This window comes from Sciurus vulgaris (genome assembly GCF_902686455.1).
Source record: "Sciurus vulgaris genome assembly, chromosome: 1".
Taxonomy (NCBI): domain Eukaryota; kingdom Metazoa; phylum Chordata; class Mammalia; order Rodentia; family Sciuridae; genus Sciurus; species Sciurus vulgaris.
In genome coordinates, this window is record NC_136461.1 from 41019345 (window position 1) to 41034307 (window position 14963).

Below are 14963 nucleotides of genomic sequence, written 5' to 3' on the forward strand. Positions count from 1 at the left end.
TAAACATTTATAAGAAAATTCCAATTAAAAGGTCGATATTAAAGTTCCATCTTTGTTTTAAACAGAGTTAAAAACAGTCTCTTATGCCAGGCATTAGCTATTACTCTAAACAAAACACACTTGCAAATGTCTTTCTAGTAAATGGACTCATCTTTCCATCCTCTTAAAGCGTATACAGTAAAAGCTTGATAATGTATGGTTGACTCCTTACAGCTTCACTGTTAGTCTCTGGCACCAGCTTAAAGGATACTCCTGAAACTTTAATGAAATAGAAAAATTTAAAGTATTTGTTGTGATAGGCGTGTCTGCAAGTTCATTTGCAGACTGGTGGGCTGCTCCCACTCTTTATTTTAAACTTCTTTGTGCTTTCCCTGTGCCCTGCCCCAAACACGCAGTTATATGCTTCCCACTTGAAAGGATTCAGTGTTAATTTGCAGGTTTTAAATCCCTTTAAAGTTAGTGTGCTGGCTTGAGTTCCACACTGTCTTGTACCCTTGCCCTACTCACATATAGTATATTCTCTGCCTGGCCTCTGAAGTCTTCCAATTCTGACTGTGACACTGCTCACCATCAGCTGCTCCCACTAGTTTTCTTACTCTCATACCATATTTTCCCCCCCTCTATCCTTGAAGGAAGAGAGTTTAATAACTTAAGTCCTTTCACTGCTGTTTCTAAAAATTTGTAGTAACGATAGCTTACTTCTGAACTGTGTTACTCAGCAGTGTGGTTTACACATTTATAAGTTAGATGAGTATGTATTGGAAAGAACTTCTGCTTTGGAGTCAAATGGTGTTTGAAATGACTCCAGTGGTTTCCAGTGTATGGCCTCAAATCCATCATTGACCCTGTGAGCATCTGTGTGTTTGAGAGTAATTATGCTTCCCTTATAGGGTTGTTTTAGAGTATATGTCACATTCTGAGTACTCAGTAAATTGTTATTGTAATTAAGTTCAGAACTTAAATATTTTTGTACTTCATGATCCTACATTTAAATTCTAGACAAGTGAGCCCATTGCAGATACACCTGTCCTGTACCCATGTATGTTTTTGTCTGTTATTAACTATATTCTTTAAATATTACTCTGAATGAGGCAAATTATGGAATGGCTGAGAATTTATCCCTTTTTTCTTTTGTTTTATTACTGGGGATTGAACCCAGGAGCACTTTACCACTGAGCAGTGCCCATAGTCCTTTTTATTTTTTCTTTTGAGACTGGGTCTTGCTAAGTTACTGATGGTATCCCTGAATTGCTGAGGCTGGCCTCCAACTTGTGGTTTTCCTACCTCAATCTCACTAGTTGCTGGGCTTACAGGTGTGTGGTGTGCTACTGCATCCAGCTTAGGCATGGTTCCTAATCATGGGTAAAGAGAAAAAGCATAGCATAAGTACTTTGGAGTTTTGGCATTTCATCTAAAATATGAGTTATGTTTTATAAGATTTGAAGTTTTTACGTCAATTGATTTAAAAAGTTTGACTATTTTGATGATCATTAAAAACCACAGAAACTTGGAAGGTAATTTTCATGCAGTTCTTTTATTTAATGATAATTTGATTTCTCTTAAGTCTTTTATTTCTATTTTCCATTGCCTCTCAAAACTGGTAAGATAGGCATTAGTTATAGTACCTTGTGATGTATGTTAGTTAAGTATCCAAGAAGTAATATTTAGTTCTTTTAAGGATTTTTTGAAAAATAGATCAAAAACAGGTAAGTAACCAGGGCAAACAATGTTTAATCAAGAATATGTAGTGTAATCTTAATAGGTGAATATTTTAGTGCTAATATAAGGATTTTTAGGGCATTAAAACTTATTTTGTATGCAGTTGTATTGGTGGATACATATCATCATATATTTGTCTGATGATAACACATAGAATGCATAACACCAAGACTGAATCCTCACTAAGCCATGGATTTCGGGTGATAATGTAGAATTAGCATTTGTAACGTGTGGGATGTTGTGATGGGGCACTGTACTTTCGGCTTAGGTTTACTGTGAACCTTAAAGCGCTTTATAAAATTGTTGTTATTTTAAAGAAAAGATAATGTAATAAGGGTGAACTTATGTATAAGTTAGAATACATAATGTTTTACACTCAAGATTTGTAATAAAATCATGATTATTACATATCTGAAGTATGAGAAAACTGATTTCCCTACATTTAATAAGTAAACTATAGTTGGATTTAGTGGCTCATACATGTAATCCCAGCACCTTGGGAGGCTGAGGCAGGAGGATTACAAGTTTGAGACCAGCCTCAGCAATTTAGACCCTGTCTTGAAATAAAAAGTTCAAAAGGTGGGGTGCAGGACTGGGGATGTGGCTCAGTGGTTAAGTGCCCCTGGGTTCAGTTCCCAGTTTAAAAAAAAGAAGTTAACCATGCCATTCTGATTATTCTTCAATTTATATACAAATACTTCCCTGAGTAAATTATGGTCACAGGTATAATAATCTTAATATAGGAAGCTTTCTTTAGACCTGTTAACCAGTTTATAAAGCCAGTTATCATAAATTTACTTGAAAAAATAATTTTTATTTCATAATTTCAAATATACTTTTTTAATGACTGGAAAGAATATTAATACCATTGTGGCTTTTATCAAAGGATCTCAGAAATGTAGATAAGACATCTTTCTGAGACTTAGTAATAGATTGTTGACTTTAAAAAAAAAATAGTTATAGATGGCCACCATATGTTTATTTTTTTTTATGTGGTGCTGAGAATTGAATCCAGTGCCTCACTCGTGTTAGGCAAGCACTCTACCACTGAGCCACAACTCTAGCCCCTTGACTGTTGACTTTTGAGGTTCTAGAAATTGTTGCTAAGTGTCGTGACATATCTGCATATATACAAAGCAGAAAATCAGAAAATTAATTTTAGTTTCAGACTTGAATGCAGAGGCAAAAATGTCACTAATATTTGATGCCTTGTCTTAAAACATGACTTGGTTGAATATACCATGCAAAAAGCACAAGACAAGAGACCTTGTCATCAGACCACAGTTCAGTCTTAGAATGTGGGTGACAGGGAGAAAGATGGAAAGTGTATATATGTATGCATGTGTGTAACCTATAAACTGTAAGAATTGTTTGTCACCCATCAGTATATTTTGGTTTTAGGTAACTCTATGAGTGAACATCTTGCTATGACTTCAAATTACTTTCTTTAGCTTAAGGTGGTTAACTTTTTTTTTTTTTTTTTTTAAGTTCTTCTGGATCTGCCTCAGTCTTGACACACAGCAGTTCGGGAAATAGCCTAAAGCGCCCAGACACCACAGAATCACTGAATTCTTCCATGTCCAATGGGACAAGTGATGCTGGTAAAGGACTTTTGAAAATTTAATGTTTTTAATCTTAGAAACATTTGTAATACTGATAGCAGCACAAATTGACCCAATTTTATACCAGTCTAAGAAGATCTGTTTTGTTTTAGACCTTTTTGATTCACATGACGACAGAGACGATGATGGGGAGGCAGGGTCAGTGGAGGAGCACAAGAGTGTTATCATGCACCTCTTGTCACAGGTTAGGCTTGGAATGGATCTTACTAAGGTAAGAGCTAAATTTGGGATCTGGTTTAAGACAATCTGTATATGTGATTCCCAGTGATTGGTGGTGATTGTAAGGTTTATGTTTATATGTAAAATGATATATAACTTCTATATATACTTGGGTCTTGTGATTTAATATATAGACAAGTAATCTGAAAATGTAGATGACTGATGTAAGTTCACTTATGATTTCATGGAGAATATGTGTTGTGTAAATTGAGATTTGAATTTTATTTTTATTTTATTTAAATGAGAAATAGTAATTGTCTTGGTTAGTAGTTTGAGCAAAAACTTCAATAACAATGCTTTGTTCATAGAATCACAATGAACAGAGTTCCAGTCTTGGGGTGGAAGGATCTGTGGTATTGTTTACCTTCTACCTCTGGTAATGCTGAACCACGTGACCTTGAGCCAAGTCCCTTTCTCCGTGATTCCTGCAAAGTGAACATACAGTGGCCTCCTTTGCAGTGTTGTTGTAAGAATTAGGAGATACATGTTGAGCCATATAATGACTGTATTCTGGATTTGAATTTGAATTTAAATATGGAGCTGTACACAAAGTAATTTAGTAGACTAGTGTATCTGTGTATCTCTCCCACCAAGCTAAGAAGCCTCATTTCTACTTACTCTCCCTAGAGCATTACAAAGTAGGCATTGTTTAACTCCATTTTATAGATGAGGAATCTAAATTCAGGTTAAAAAAATTGTTTTTTAAGTTGTAGATGGACACAATACCTTCTTTTTTAAAATTTATTGTTATGTGTTGTTGAGGATTGAACCTAGTGCCTCACATGTGCCAGGCAGGCTCTGTACCACTAAACTACAACTCCAGCCCTCAGGTTAAAATTTGGCTGAGTCATACTAAGGTGGCAGAACACTGATTCTAACCTGCTTGTGATTTTTAAAATGTGTTATCTTTCCCACATTTCATCCGTTGCCTTTGTCTGGAGGATTTGAACTGTGTACCTTTCATTTTATTGGTTGACTTATTCTACCTATCTTTAGAACTTTTAGTACATTTAGAATTTTTCACTTTAGTTTTGACAAAATCAATTCCAGTACTTTGTCACTGGTGAACTTCATTTTGATCTTGAATTTAGAGAGCTATTACAGAAATTAGTAATCTATTAATACCTCTTAAAAAATGACAGTCATGGACTAGGGTTGTGGCTCAGTGATAGAGCACTTGCCTAGCATGTGTGACACACTGGGTTTAATTCTCAGCATTGCATATAAATAAAATAATGGTTCATTGACAACTAAAAAATATTTTTAAAAAATGATAGTCATGAGTCATTTAACCACAGGGATATGGTCTGAGAGATCTGTGTTTAGGCAATTTTGTCATTGTGTGAACATTGTTACACAAACCTAAATGGTATAGCCTACTACACTTCTAGGCTATATTATAATTTTATGGGACTACTGTCCTATATGAGGTCCATTTTGATCAGTTACGTGGCACCTAACTCTATCTATAATTGAACCTTTTATTTAGAAACACAAGGATAACAATTTGTGGAACTCAACATACTTAACAGGAATGTTCTAGGTAGGAGAATACTTATAGGCATTTGTCTCCAGAATTACTTTAGTAATCATTAGGTAGCATAACTAATTGACCTTATTATTGTTAGGAAGGACATTTTTTGGTAGAATTGACCCAGCACACTTTGCATTGAATCTCATTGGCCAGATTCAGACATGTTTATGCCTAAACCAATCACTGGCAAGGGGGTTAAAAGATTGGTTCAAATTAATACACATCTGCTCCTGAGACCTAAGAGAGGCAACCTGTGGCAACCTGTGGCCAACCCGAAATGAATCAGAGCTCTGCTAGGAATGAAGCAGGGACTTAAGTAGATGAATAAAAATGTGTGCCACAATCAGATTTGTAATTTTTAAAAAAATATTTTTAGTTGTAGGTAGATATAGCAATATCTTTATTTTAAAATTTATTTATTTAGGGTGCTAGGGATTGAACTCAGGGGCACTCAACCCCTGAACCACATCCCCAGCCCTGTTTTGTATTTTGTTTGGAGACAGGTTCTGACAGAGTTGCTTAGTGCCTCATTTTAGCTGAGGCTGGCTTTGAACTTGTGATCTTCCTGCCTCAGTCACCCCACCCCCCAGCATCTGGGATTACAGGTGTGCTCCACCTTGCCTGGGAAATTTATTTATTTTTATGTGGTGCTGAGGATCAAGCCCAGTGCCTCACAGGTGCTTGGCAAGGACTCCACCACTGAGCCATAACCCCAGCCCCGTCAGATTAGTATTCTTAAACTCACAGTTTTTCCTTTCAGATAATTCATATTGTAGTCCATAGCCAATAAAAGTTTGTTATGAGTGGTATTATAATAATTTTTTATAATGTGTCAAAAATTAGCCATTTTAGAAATCTTCATTGGCACAAATGGCTCCAACTGCCAGTAGTTTGTGAAATAGTGATTCCTTTATGTATTCAGAAGTATAATTATAATAATGCTTAAATTTTTATCTTAATCTACTGTTTCTTTTTTTTTTTTTTTTTTTTGGAATTTTCCATTTAATATTTTCAAATCATGGTTGGTGTCAGGTCACTGTGACCTCAAAAAGTAAAGCCCCAAATAAGGGAAACTACTGTATTTTTTAAATAATTTATTTCTTTTGATTCATTGTAAACAAATGGGATACAACTTGTGTTTCTGGCTGTACATGAAGTAGAGTCATACCATTTGTGTAATCATACATGTACATAGGGTAATGATGTTGTCTCATTCTGTTATTTTTCCTTCCCTCTTAATCTCCTGTTTCTAAAAAACATTATTTTTAGGGCCTGGGGTTGTGGCTCAGTGGTAGAGTGCTTGCCTGGTATATGCAAGGCATTGGGTTCAATTCTCAGCACCACATGTAAATAAATTAATTAAATAAAATGTCTATCAACAATTTAAAAATATTTTTTAAAAACCACATTTTTTTCAGATACTTTCCAAAAATAGTTTATTTTCCAAATAACTTTTCCTTTTTGGAAATACTGCAGATAACAGGTATCTTCAAAACAACCCTAAGATCTAAGCCAGGCATGCAATTATCCTCCTTCTGCAGGAACTTACAGAAGGTAAGTTCATTTTCTAGGCTCTCCCCCAGCTAAGTGCAAAACAAGTGCCTAAACCCAGTTTGAAGACAGCTAAACCCAGTTCCCTTTCATCAGTGTTCCAGCAGTTTGACATAATACATAATATTGTGGTAAAAACACTGAAGGTCTGTTTCATGAGAAAATTTCTCAAGAAAATTATATAAGTAGAAGAATTTTTTTTTTCTTAGATTATGAGTGAGATCAAACTTTTAAAATGTGTTTTAGGTATTTCTTTATTCTTTCCTTTGCCCTGCCCCCAAATTGCCTGTTCATTTTGTCTGTTTTCTGTTGGAGTAGCGTAGTAATCCTTTTCTTTTTTTTTTTTTCTATTTAATTTTTTGTAGTTGTGGGTGAACACAATACCTTTATTTAATTAATTAATTTATCTATTTTTTGTGCTGCTAAGGATCAAACCCAGTATCTCACATGTGCTAGGCAAGCGCTCTACAGCTGAGCTGCAACCCCAGCCCAGTCTTTTTCTTTTTGAGTTGTAAGAACTGCTTATACATTAATGGTATTTACCCCTGCTTTGTTTTCCAATATTCTTACTTAGTGGTTTATAATTTCTGAGTTCTCCAAAGTGATAGGAACTTATATCAAATGAGTATATAAGCTTCTCTGCCAATCTAACCATATTTAGACTTTGAACATATATGTTCTGTGAAAAGAAAATGTTTCCTTCAAATTTAAACACTGGCATCTGATAGTAGATTCCAAATGTAACCATTTAGTGTCTCTTTCCAAGCTTGTATTCCTACAAACTGTGGGTAGATTGCATACCTACCCACACTGGTTCTCTGTTTAGTATCTGTCACTATTCTTGTCTCTTTTCCCTCATCTCCATGTCTTTTTCTTCTGTTTTCCCTTTATTATAGCATTATTCTTTTTTTACAGCTCTTCTCTAATGCTGCCACAATGAATTATTTCCCAGATTGGCCCTCCTTCTGTTCCCCCAAACAACGTGACAGTTTCTTCAATAGGACTTCCAGGGTACTTAGAGTATTTCTTGTATGATATTTCTTACCTTCCACCTAAAATTCAAATGTTGGTTCTATTCTCCATTCCTTAATGAAGTTCTTTATTTATTTATTTTTAATTGAACTCAGGGGTATTCCCCCACTAAGCCGCTTCCCCAGCCCTGTTTTGTATTTATTTAGAGACAGGGTCTCACTGAGTTGCTTAGTGTCTCGCTTTTACTGAGGCTCTTTGAACTCTTGACTCTCCTGCCTCAGCCTCCCAAGTCGCTAGAATTACAGGTGTGTACCACCATGCCTGACTCTTAATGAAATTTTTTACTTTTTTATTGATTAATCTTCACCATTCACATTTCTTCCCATATTCTAATTTCCTATCTCCTTTACTTTGCCACAGTCACAGTCCCTGAATATAAAACTAATGGCCTCAGTCTTATGTACACTGAATTTGTTGATTTTCAATCTTTATTCTCTTCTTCCTTTTGTTTATCTTTTATTGCTTAAATTTTTTTTACTTACTAGCAGGGAGTACCATTGTGAAATAGTCCTGGTAAGATTCAAGTCTGAATTAAACATTAGAAATAAATAAAAATGGCAGGAAATAAAAAATCACTTCTCTATAATAACTTTGAATTTGGTCTAAACTCTTCAATCAGAAGTCATCAATTGACTGATTGGATTAAAGAACAGGACCTTACAATATACTGTTTACAGGGGACTTACTGTACAAAGACATTCACAGACTGAAGTTGAAAGGGTGGGAAAAGATATACCATGCAAATGGTAGCCAAAGTAAGTGGGATAACTACTCTCATATCAGACAAAGTGGACTTCAAGCAAAAATCAATCAGAAGAGAAAGAATATATTCTATAGTTATTACAGGAATTATCCAACAACAAGAAATAATGATTATAAAATATTTATGCCCTAAACAGTGATGCATCTGCACACATAAAAAAACCTTTCTCAGTATCAAGAATCAAATAGACCATAATGCTTTAATACGGGGTGATTTTACCACACCTATCTCACATTTAGATAGATCATCTAAAAAATACTATTAATCAAATGGACCTAACAGACATCTACAGAATATTTCATCCATCAATGAATGAATTCACTTTCTTCTCAGCACTTGGAACATTTTCTTAAATAGACCATATTTTAGGTCACAAAGCAGATCTTAGCAAACACTAAGATACTCAAAAGAGATAATTAATACTCAAAAGAGATAATTACTCGCATCCTATCAGGTCATAATGGAATGAAATTAGAAATCAATGACAAGATAAAAAATAGAAATCATTCTAACAGTTGGAAGTTAAATAATACACTTTTGAATGATGACTGGATAGCAGAAGAAATCGGGATAAATAAAAAAAAATTCTTAGGAACACTTCGAAAGCACTGGATAAATTGTTTGGTTTTGCTTTTCCCTCTTCCACAGAATTGGAAGCTTTTTTTTTTCCTTTGTGTTTTTCCTATAATCATTTTGCCTTGTGGCATGTCTGTGTAGTTTCCCTGCACCCCATGGTGAAGTGCCATTTCCGTTATGTCTCCCTGACCCTCAGAGGTACAAAGTGTCCAAGTTTGTTCAGATTAAAAGTTAGGAACAGAGAATGTTCAATACCTCTGTCTGGGGGCTGTCCCTGCCCTGGGAGCCAGGCCACCTTGAATGGGATTTGGAAGTAAGATGTGTAGAGATGGGGCGTGATGAGGAAGGAAAGACCATACTCCAGTGCTGAGACCATAGGGGAGACGGGTAGAATCTTCCCTATTTTCAAGTCCCCTCAGGGTCAGTTACATAGAGACACTGCTTATTGACTAGGATAGGTCTGTGACCATTTGCTTAATTGCTGAGATTTGATTTCTTACCCTCTCTCCACCCTATCTTTATACCCTCCCCAGGGATTAGTGATGGGGTGAGTTCTCCTTAATCATGGTAAAGCATTAGCCTTCACCTCCTTGGCACCCTCCTTCTCCCCTTTCTGTCTTCCTCAAGTCTTTTGCTTTTTCATCTCTGATTGTCTCATGTCCCTCCAGGTCTAGGGTTGCTATCATCCCCAGGCCTTGGTCCTTGTTGACACTAATCCTGGTGCCCTGAGGATGGAAGGAAAGACCCTATGTTCACAGAGTTGTCATTTACACCTGGACCTTTGAATTTCTGGGTATTATTAGAGTGAGGATCCCACCAGTTCTGCCTGGCTTCCTCCAGACTCAGCAGCACTACAGCACTCATTCATGGATGGTGTCTTAACTCCCTAAAAACCTGAGACAGGTGGATTAGTGGTAAGACTTGGATAAAACTGGGGGACAGAGGTCCTTATTTGTCAGTTTGTTTTGTCACTTGACAACAGCATCTGGACTCGCTCCATTGCTAGAATAAATATTTTTGCCACATTTTTGGATATATGTATGGTAGACTTTTTTTAAAAAGTATTTTTAAAGACACAGATAAATGTTTTCTTCCTTTTTTACCTTTCCTTTTCCCTTTGAAAGAAATTAGCTGTAGAATGCTTTGTAAAGATGCTTCTTAATATTTTACTTTTGTTCCTTTTCCCCAACCATTTCCTTTTCTCCTCATTCCTCCAAAAAGTGCATAACCCTTCTCTTCCCACGTCCTCCCCAATCCTAGTCCTAGGTTCCCTTCCCTTTCATCAGTATCTTTATTAGCTTATGATGTTTGATGCCAAGATGTTATAACAAGGACTCATTTGTGTGTATACTCTATTTTTTGATCTACTTAAAAGGAATTGTACATTGTATAGAAAAAAAAAATGAAAAAGAAAGCCCTAGCCATGGATATTGTGAAGTTGTGTTATGCCATTTTATAATGTGCCCAATTTGTATGTGATCCATGCAGAAGGGGTTCTGGGGACGGGGAGAGGGTCCAGAGGCAGGGCTGTGGAGGATGGGTAGGGGAGTAGACCCGGCCCAGCACACTGAGACTAGCAGCTGCTCCAGCCCCATCCCTCCTTAGAGATGCCACCTCCCCCACCATCTACCACTAATTTGTGCCTTGCCTTCCCATCCTGGAGTAGTCCCGCTGGGTCACCGGCACTGCCTTGGCAGAGCCCACCCACTACCCTAACCTGCTTACTCTTCCTGTCCCCCAGCATTAGGTTGATACTGTGGGGAAGTGCTGAAGTTTGGGAGGCAGCTGAGAAATGGGACAGTTCCTGGGGACAACAAAACCAAGTATTATTATGAATTGTAATTGTATTTGCATTGTTTCACTCTCTGTGCCTCAGCATATATACAATATACCTATGTAACAACAATAAAAAAATTCTTAGAAACAAATGAGAACAGTGATATGACATATCAAAATCTGTGGGACAGTATGATGGCAGTTCTAAGAAGACCACTTATAGCATTAAGTCCATACATTAAAAAAATAGAAAAATAACAAATAATCTAACATTACACCTCCAGACACTAGAAAAAGAAGAACAAACTAACACCAGCAGACAGGAAATTATAAAAATCAGAGCCAAAATTAGTGAAATTGAGAATAAAAAAATAACACAAAGAATCAAAAAGTATTTTAAAAGAATAAACAAGATGGATAAACCCTTAGCCAAACTAACCAAGAGAAAGAGAGAGCAGTCTCAAATTAATAAAGTTGGAGAGGAAAAAGGAAACATCACCACAGACACCATAGAAATTCAGAGAATCATTAGAGACTATTTTGAAAATCTGTAAACCAATAAACTAGAAAATCTAAAAGATGGACAACTTCCTAGACTCAGATTAAAGCATGAGGATTTAGAAAATGTCAACAAACCAATATCAAGTAAGAAAATTGAAGCAGCTCTCAAAAGCCTTACAACAAAGAAAAGCCCAGGATCAGACAGATTCTCTGCTGATTTCTACTGGATGTTTAAAGAAGAACTAATACCTATTCTTCCCAAATTATTCTGTGAAATAGAAAAGGAGGGAACACTGCCAAAATCATTCTGTGAAGCTGATATCACCCCAATACCAAAACTAGACAGAGATGCTTCAAAGAAAGAAAACTCAAGACCAGTATCCCTGATGAACACAAATGGCAAAAATTCCTAATAAAATATTGACGAACAACACATAAAAGCACATCAAAAAGATTGTGCACCATGATCAAGTGGGTTTCATTCCAGGTATGTAAGTTTGGTTTAACATAGGCAAGTCAATAAATATAATTCACTACATAAATAGATATGGACAAGAATCATACGATTAATCTACATAGATGCAGAAAAAGCATTTGACAAAATGCTGTGCCCATTTATGTTTAAAACACTAGAGAAGCTACCTCAGCATTGTAAAGGCTATATATGACAAACCTAAAGGCAGCATCAAACTGAACAGAGAAAAACTGAACGCATTTCCTATAAAAACAAGAGCAAGACAAGGATGCCCACTTTCACCAAGATAAACATACATAAATCAGTTGTACCCTATACTCCAATAATGGATCTGCTGAAAAAGAAATCAGGAAAATGATTGATTCACAAAAAACTCAAAAAAAAAAAAAAAAGTCACACACACACACACACACACACACACACAACCAAACCTGAGAATTATGGAATGTGAGGTTTGCAAAGGACCTCTGCAATGGAAACTGTAGAACCCTGAAGAAAAGACTTGAAGAAGACCTTAAGAGATGCTCAGACATCCCATGTTCTGGGCTAGGTAGACTTAATTGGCAAAGTGGCAGCACTGCCCAAAGCATTACACAGATTCTGTGCAAGCCCCATCAGAATACCAATGATATTCTTCACAGAACTAGAAAAAGTAGTACTAAAATTCATTTGGAAAAATAAGAGACCCATAATAGATAGCCAAAGCAATCAAAAAGAAACCACGCTGGAGCATCATAGTACCAGGCCCAAAATTGTACTACAGAGGTAAAATAACAAAAGCAGCTTGGTACTGGCACCAGAACAGACATGAAGGTTGTTGGAATATAAGATGCAAACACAAACCCACATAAATACAGTTATCTGATACTAAAACACATGTTCCCAAAAACATACATTAGAGAAAAGATAGTCTTTTAAAAAAAAAAAAAAATTTTTTTTTTTTAGTTGTCAGTGGACCTTTATTTTTTATTTATTTATGTGTGGTACTGAGAATCAAACCCAGAGCCTCACATGCTAGGCAAGTGCTTTACCGCTGAGCTGTAACCCCAACCCAAAGATAGTGTTTTTAAAAAAACAAAGATAGTCTTTTTAACAATGGTGCTAGGAAAACTGGATGTCCGTATCTAAAAGAATGAAGCTCTCACTGTGCATAGAAGTCAACTCAAAGTGGATTAAAGTCCTAGGAATTAGAAACTCTGCAAATGTTAGAAGAAAAGGTAGGCCCAACACTCCCAACCTATTGGTATAGGAACCAACTTCCCTTACAAAGAGAGCAAGAAATAAAACTAAAAGTCAGTGGGATGCCATCAAACTAAAAAACTAATGTACAGCAAAGGAAACAAGAGCATGAAGAGAGAACCTACAGAATGAGAGAAGATCTTTGCCACCTGCTCCTCCGGACATTAATACCCAGAATATATAAAGAACTCAACACCAAAAACACAAATAAGCCAATAAATAAATGGGCAAAAGAACTAAACACATTTCTCAAAAGAAATACAAATGGCCAACAAATACATGGAAAAATATTCAACATATCTAGCAATTAGGGAAATGCAAATCAAAACCACATTGAGATTTCATTTCACTCTAGTCAGAATGGCCATTATCAAGACTACAAACAATAATATGGGTTGGTGAGAATGTGGGGAAAAAGGTACACTCATGTATTGTTGGTGGGACTGCAAATTAGTAGATCCACTCTGGAAAGCAGTATGGAGGTTTCTCAAAAAACTAGGAATGGAACCCCCATATGACCCAACTATCCCACTCCTCCATGTATTTCAAAAATATCTAAAATCAGCACACTGTAGGGAAGCAGCCACATCAGTGTTTGGAGTAGCACAGTTCACAATAGCCAAACTCTGGAACCAGCCTAGGTATCCTTTTAACAGATGAATGGATGAAGAAAATGTGGACTAAATATATATATATACACACACACACACACAGTTGAGTGTTACTCATCCATAAAAAATAATGAAACTATGTCATTTGTAAATGAATGGAACTAGAGACTATCATGCTAAGTGAAATAAGTCATACCCAGAAAGTCAAAGGTTGAGTAAAGTTTTCTTGGATATACAGAAGCTAGTCTAAGGTAAAGGGGTAGAAAATAGAAAAATAAATGGGAGGTAGGGAGCAGGAATTCTGTCAAAAGAAAGATCAGGGGAGTAGAGGAAGGAGATTGAGGAGATGGGAAAAGAGAGAGGATAAGGGAAAAACAGTGGAATGAACCTGAACTAACTTTCCAGTGCACAAATATGAATATACTGCAATGAAACTCACCATTATGTATATCCGTAAGACACTAAATTTAAAAGTGTAAGTAGATCAGTAGAGTATAGGAAAGGGAATGAGGGAAGAAGTAGGGGAGGGAAGTGAACTGAATTGGAGCAAATTATATTCCATGCATTTATAATTGTCCAAATGAATCCTAATTGTATGTATAGCTATTATGAACCAATAAAAAATAATGAAGAAAAAAAACTTAGTCCTTTAATTCTAGGCACTCATTCTGTATTTGAGAATATAAATGTATAAGTAGATCAATTTTTCTAATACATCTGCCTAGTGGTGACTGCAGAGCATCAACAGAAAGGAAACTGAACAAACCTCCCCCCAAGTCAGACCCAGTTTTGAATTCCACATTAATAATGGAGTAGTGAAGAAATTTCTCATACTTCCTGAGCTTTTTATTTCTCCACTGTAAAATAAGGATAATTTTTTCATTATAGGCCTGTTACATAATTTAGTAAGTTGGTATCTGTATAATGCGCTAGCAGATAGAAGATACCAAAGGACAGCTGCTGAGTCAGTGTTGCTGTCATTGCACTCAGGGAGAAAGGAAACTTGCACAGAGGAGATGACATTTGAACATGCAGCACCCCTTCTCTGTTTTTCATTTGCTGGGCTAGTTAATGGGCATTTTGGCATCAGATGAATTTAGGTAGTAGTGTTTTAGAAACATGCCTGGGCAGTATCTGGTGGGTGTTACATGATTGGAATGAGTATTTTTTAGCAGTTCAGTACTCTATCTGTGATTGGAATTTAATCCTCATGGGTCAATTGTGTGTGTTTTTCAGGTAGTTCTTCCAACATTTATTCTTGAAAGAAGATCTCTTTTAGAAATGTATGCAGACTTTTTTGCACATCCGGACCTGTTTGTGAGGTATTTGAACACAGTAGTTTACA

The 14963-nt window shown here is 36.2% G+C and overlaps 1 protein-coding gene across 15 annotated transcripts in view; it reads left to right on the top strand.

Annotated features, from left to right (window-relative positions):
* Positions 1 to 14963, top strand: part of OSBPL9 (oxysterol binding protein like 9) — a gene marked incomplete at its 5' end in the record, with an annotated part of 149489 nt that overhangs the window by 123610 nt on the left and 10916 nt on the right. For 10 of the 15 annotated variants that reach the window (XR_013766296.1, XR_013766297.1, XR_013766298.1 and 7 more), the window contains 4 exons: positions 3208 to 3320; positions 3434 to 3552; positions 6571 to 6648; positions 14855 to 14940. Coding sequence is in view for 5 of the 15 variants with exons in the window: in XM_079154410.1 (XP_079010536.1) it covers positions 3208 to 3320; positions 3434 to 3552; positions 14855 to 14940 (318 nt within the window). The remainder of the gene's footprint in view (positions 1 to 3207; positions 3321 to 3433; positions 3553 to 6570; positions 6649 to 14854; positions 14941 to 14963) is intronic. The other 5 variants (XM_079154410.1, XM_079154412.1, XM_079154409.1 and 2 more) reach the window with 1 other exon arrangement.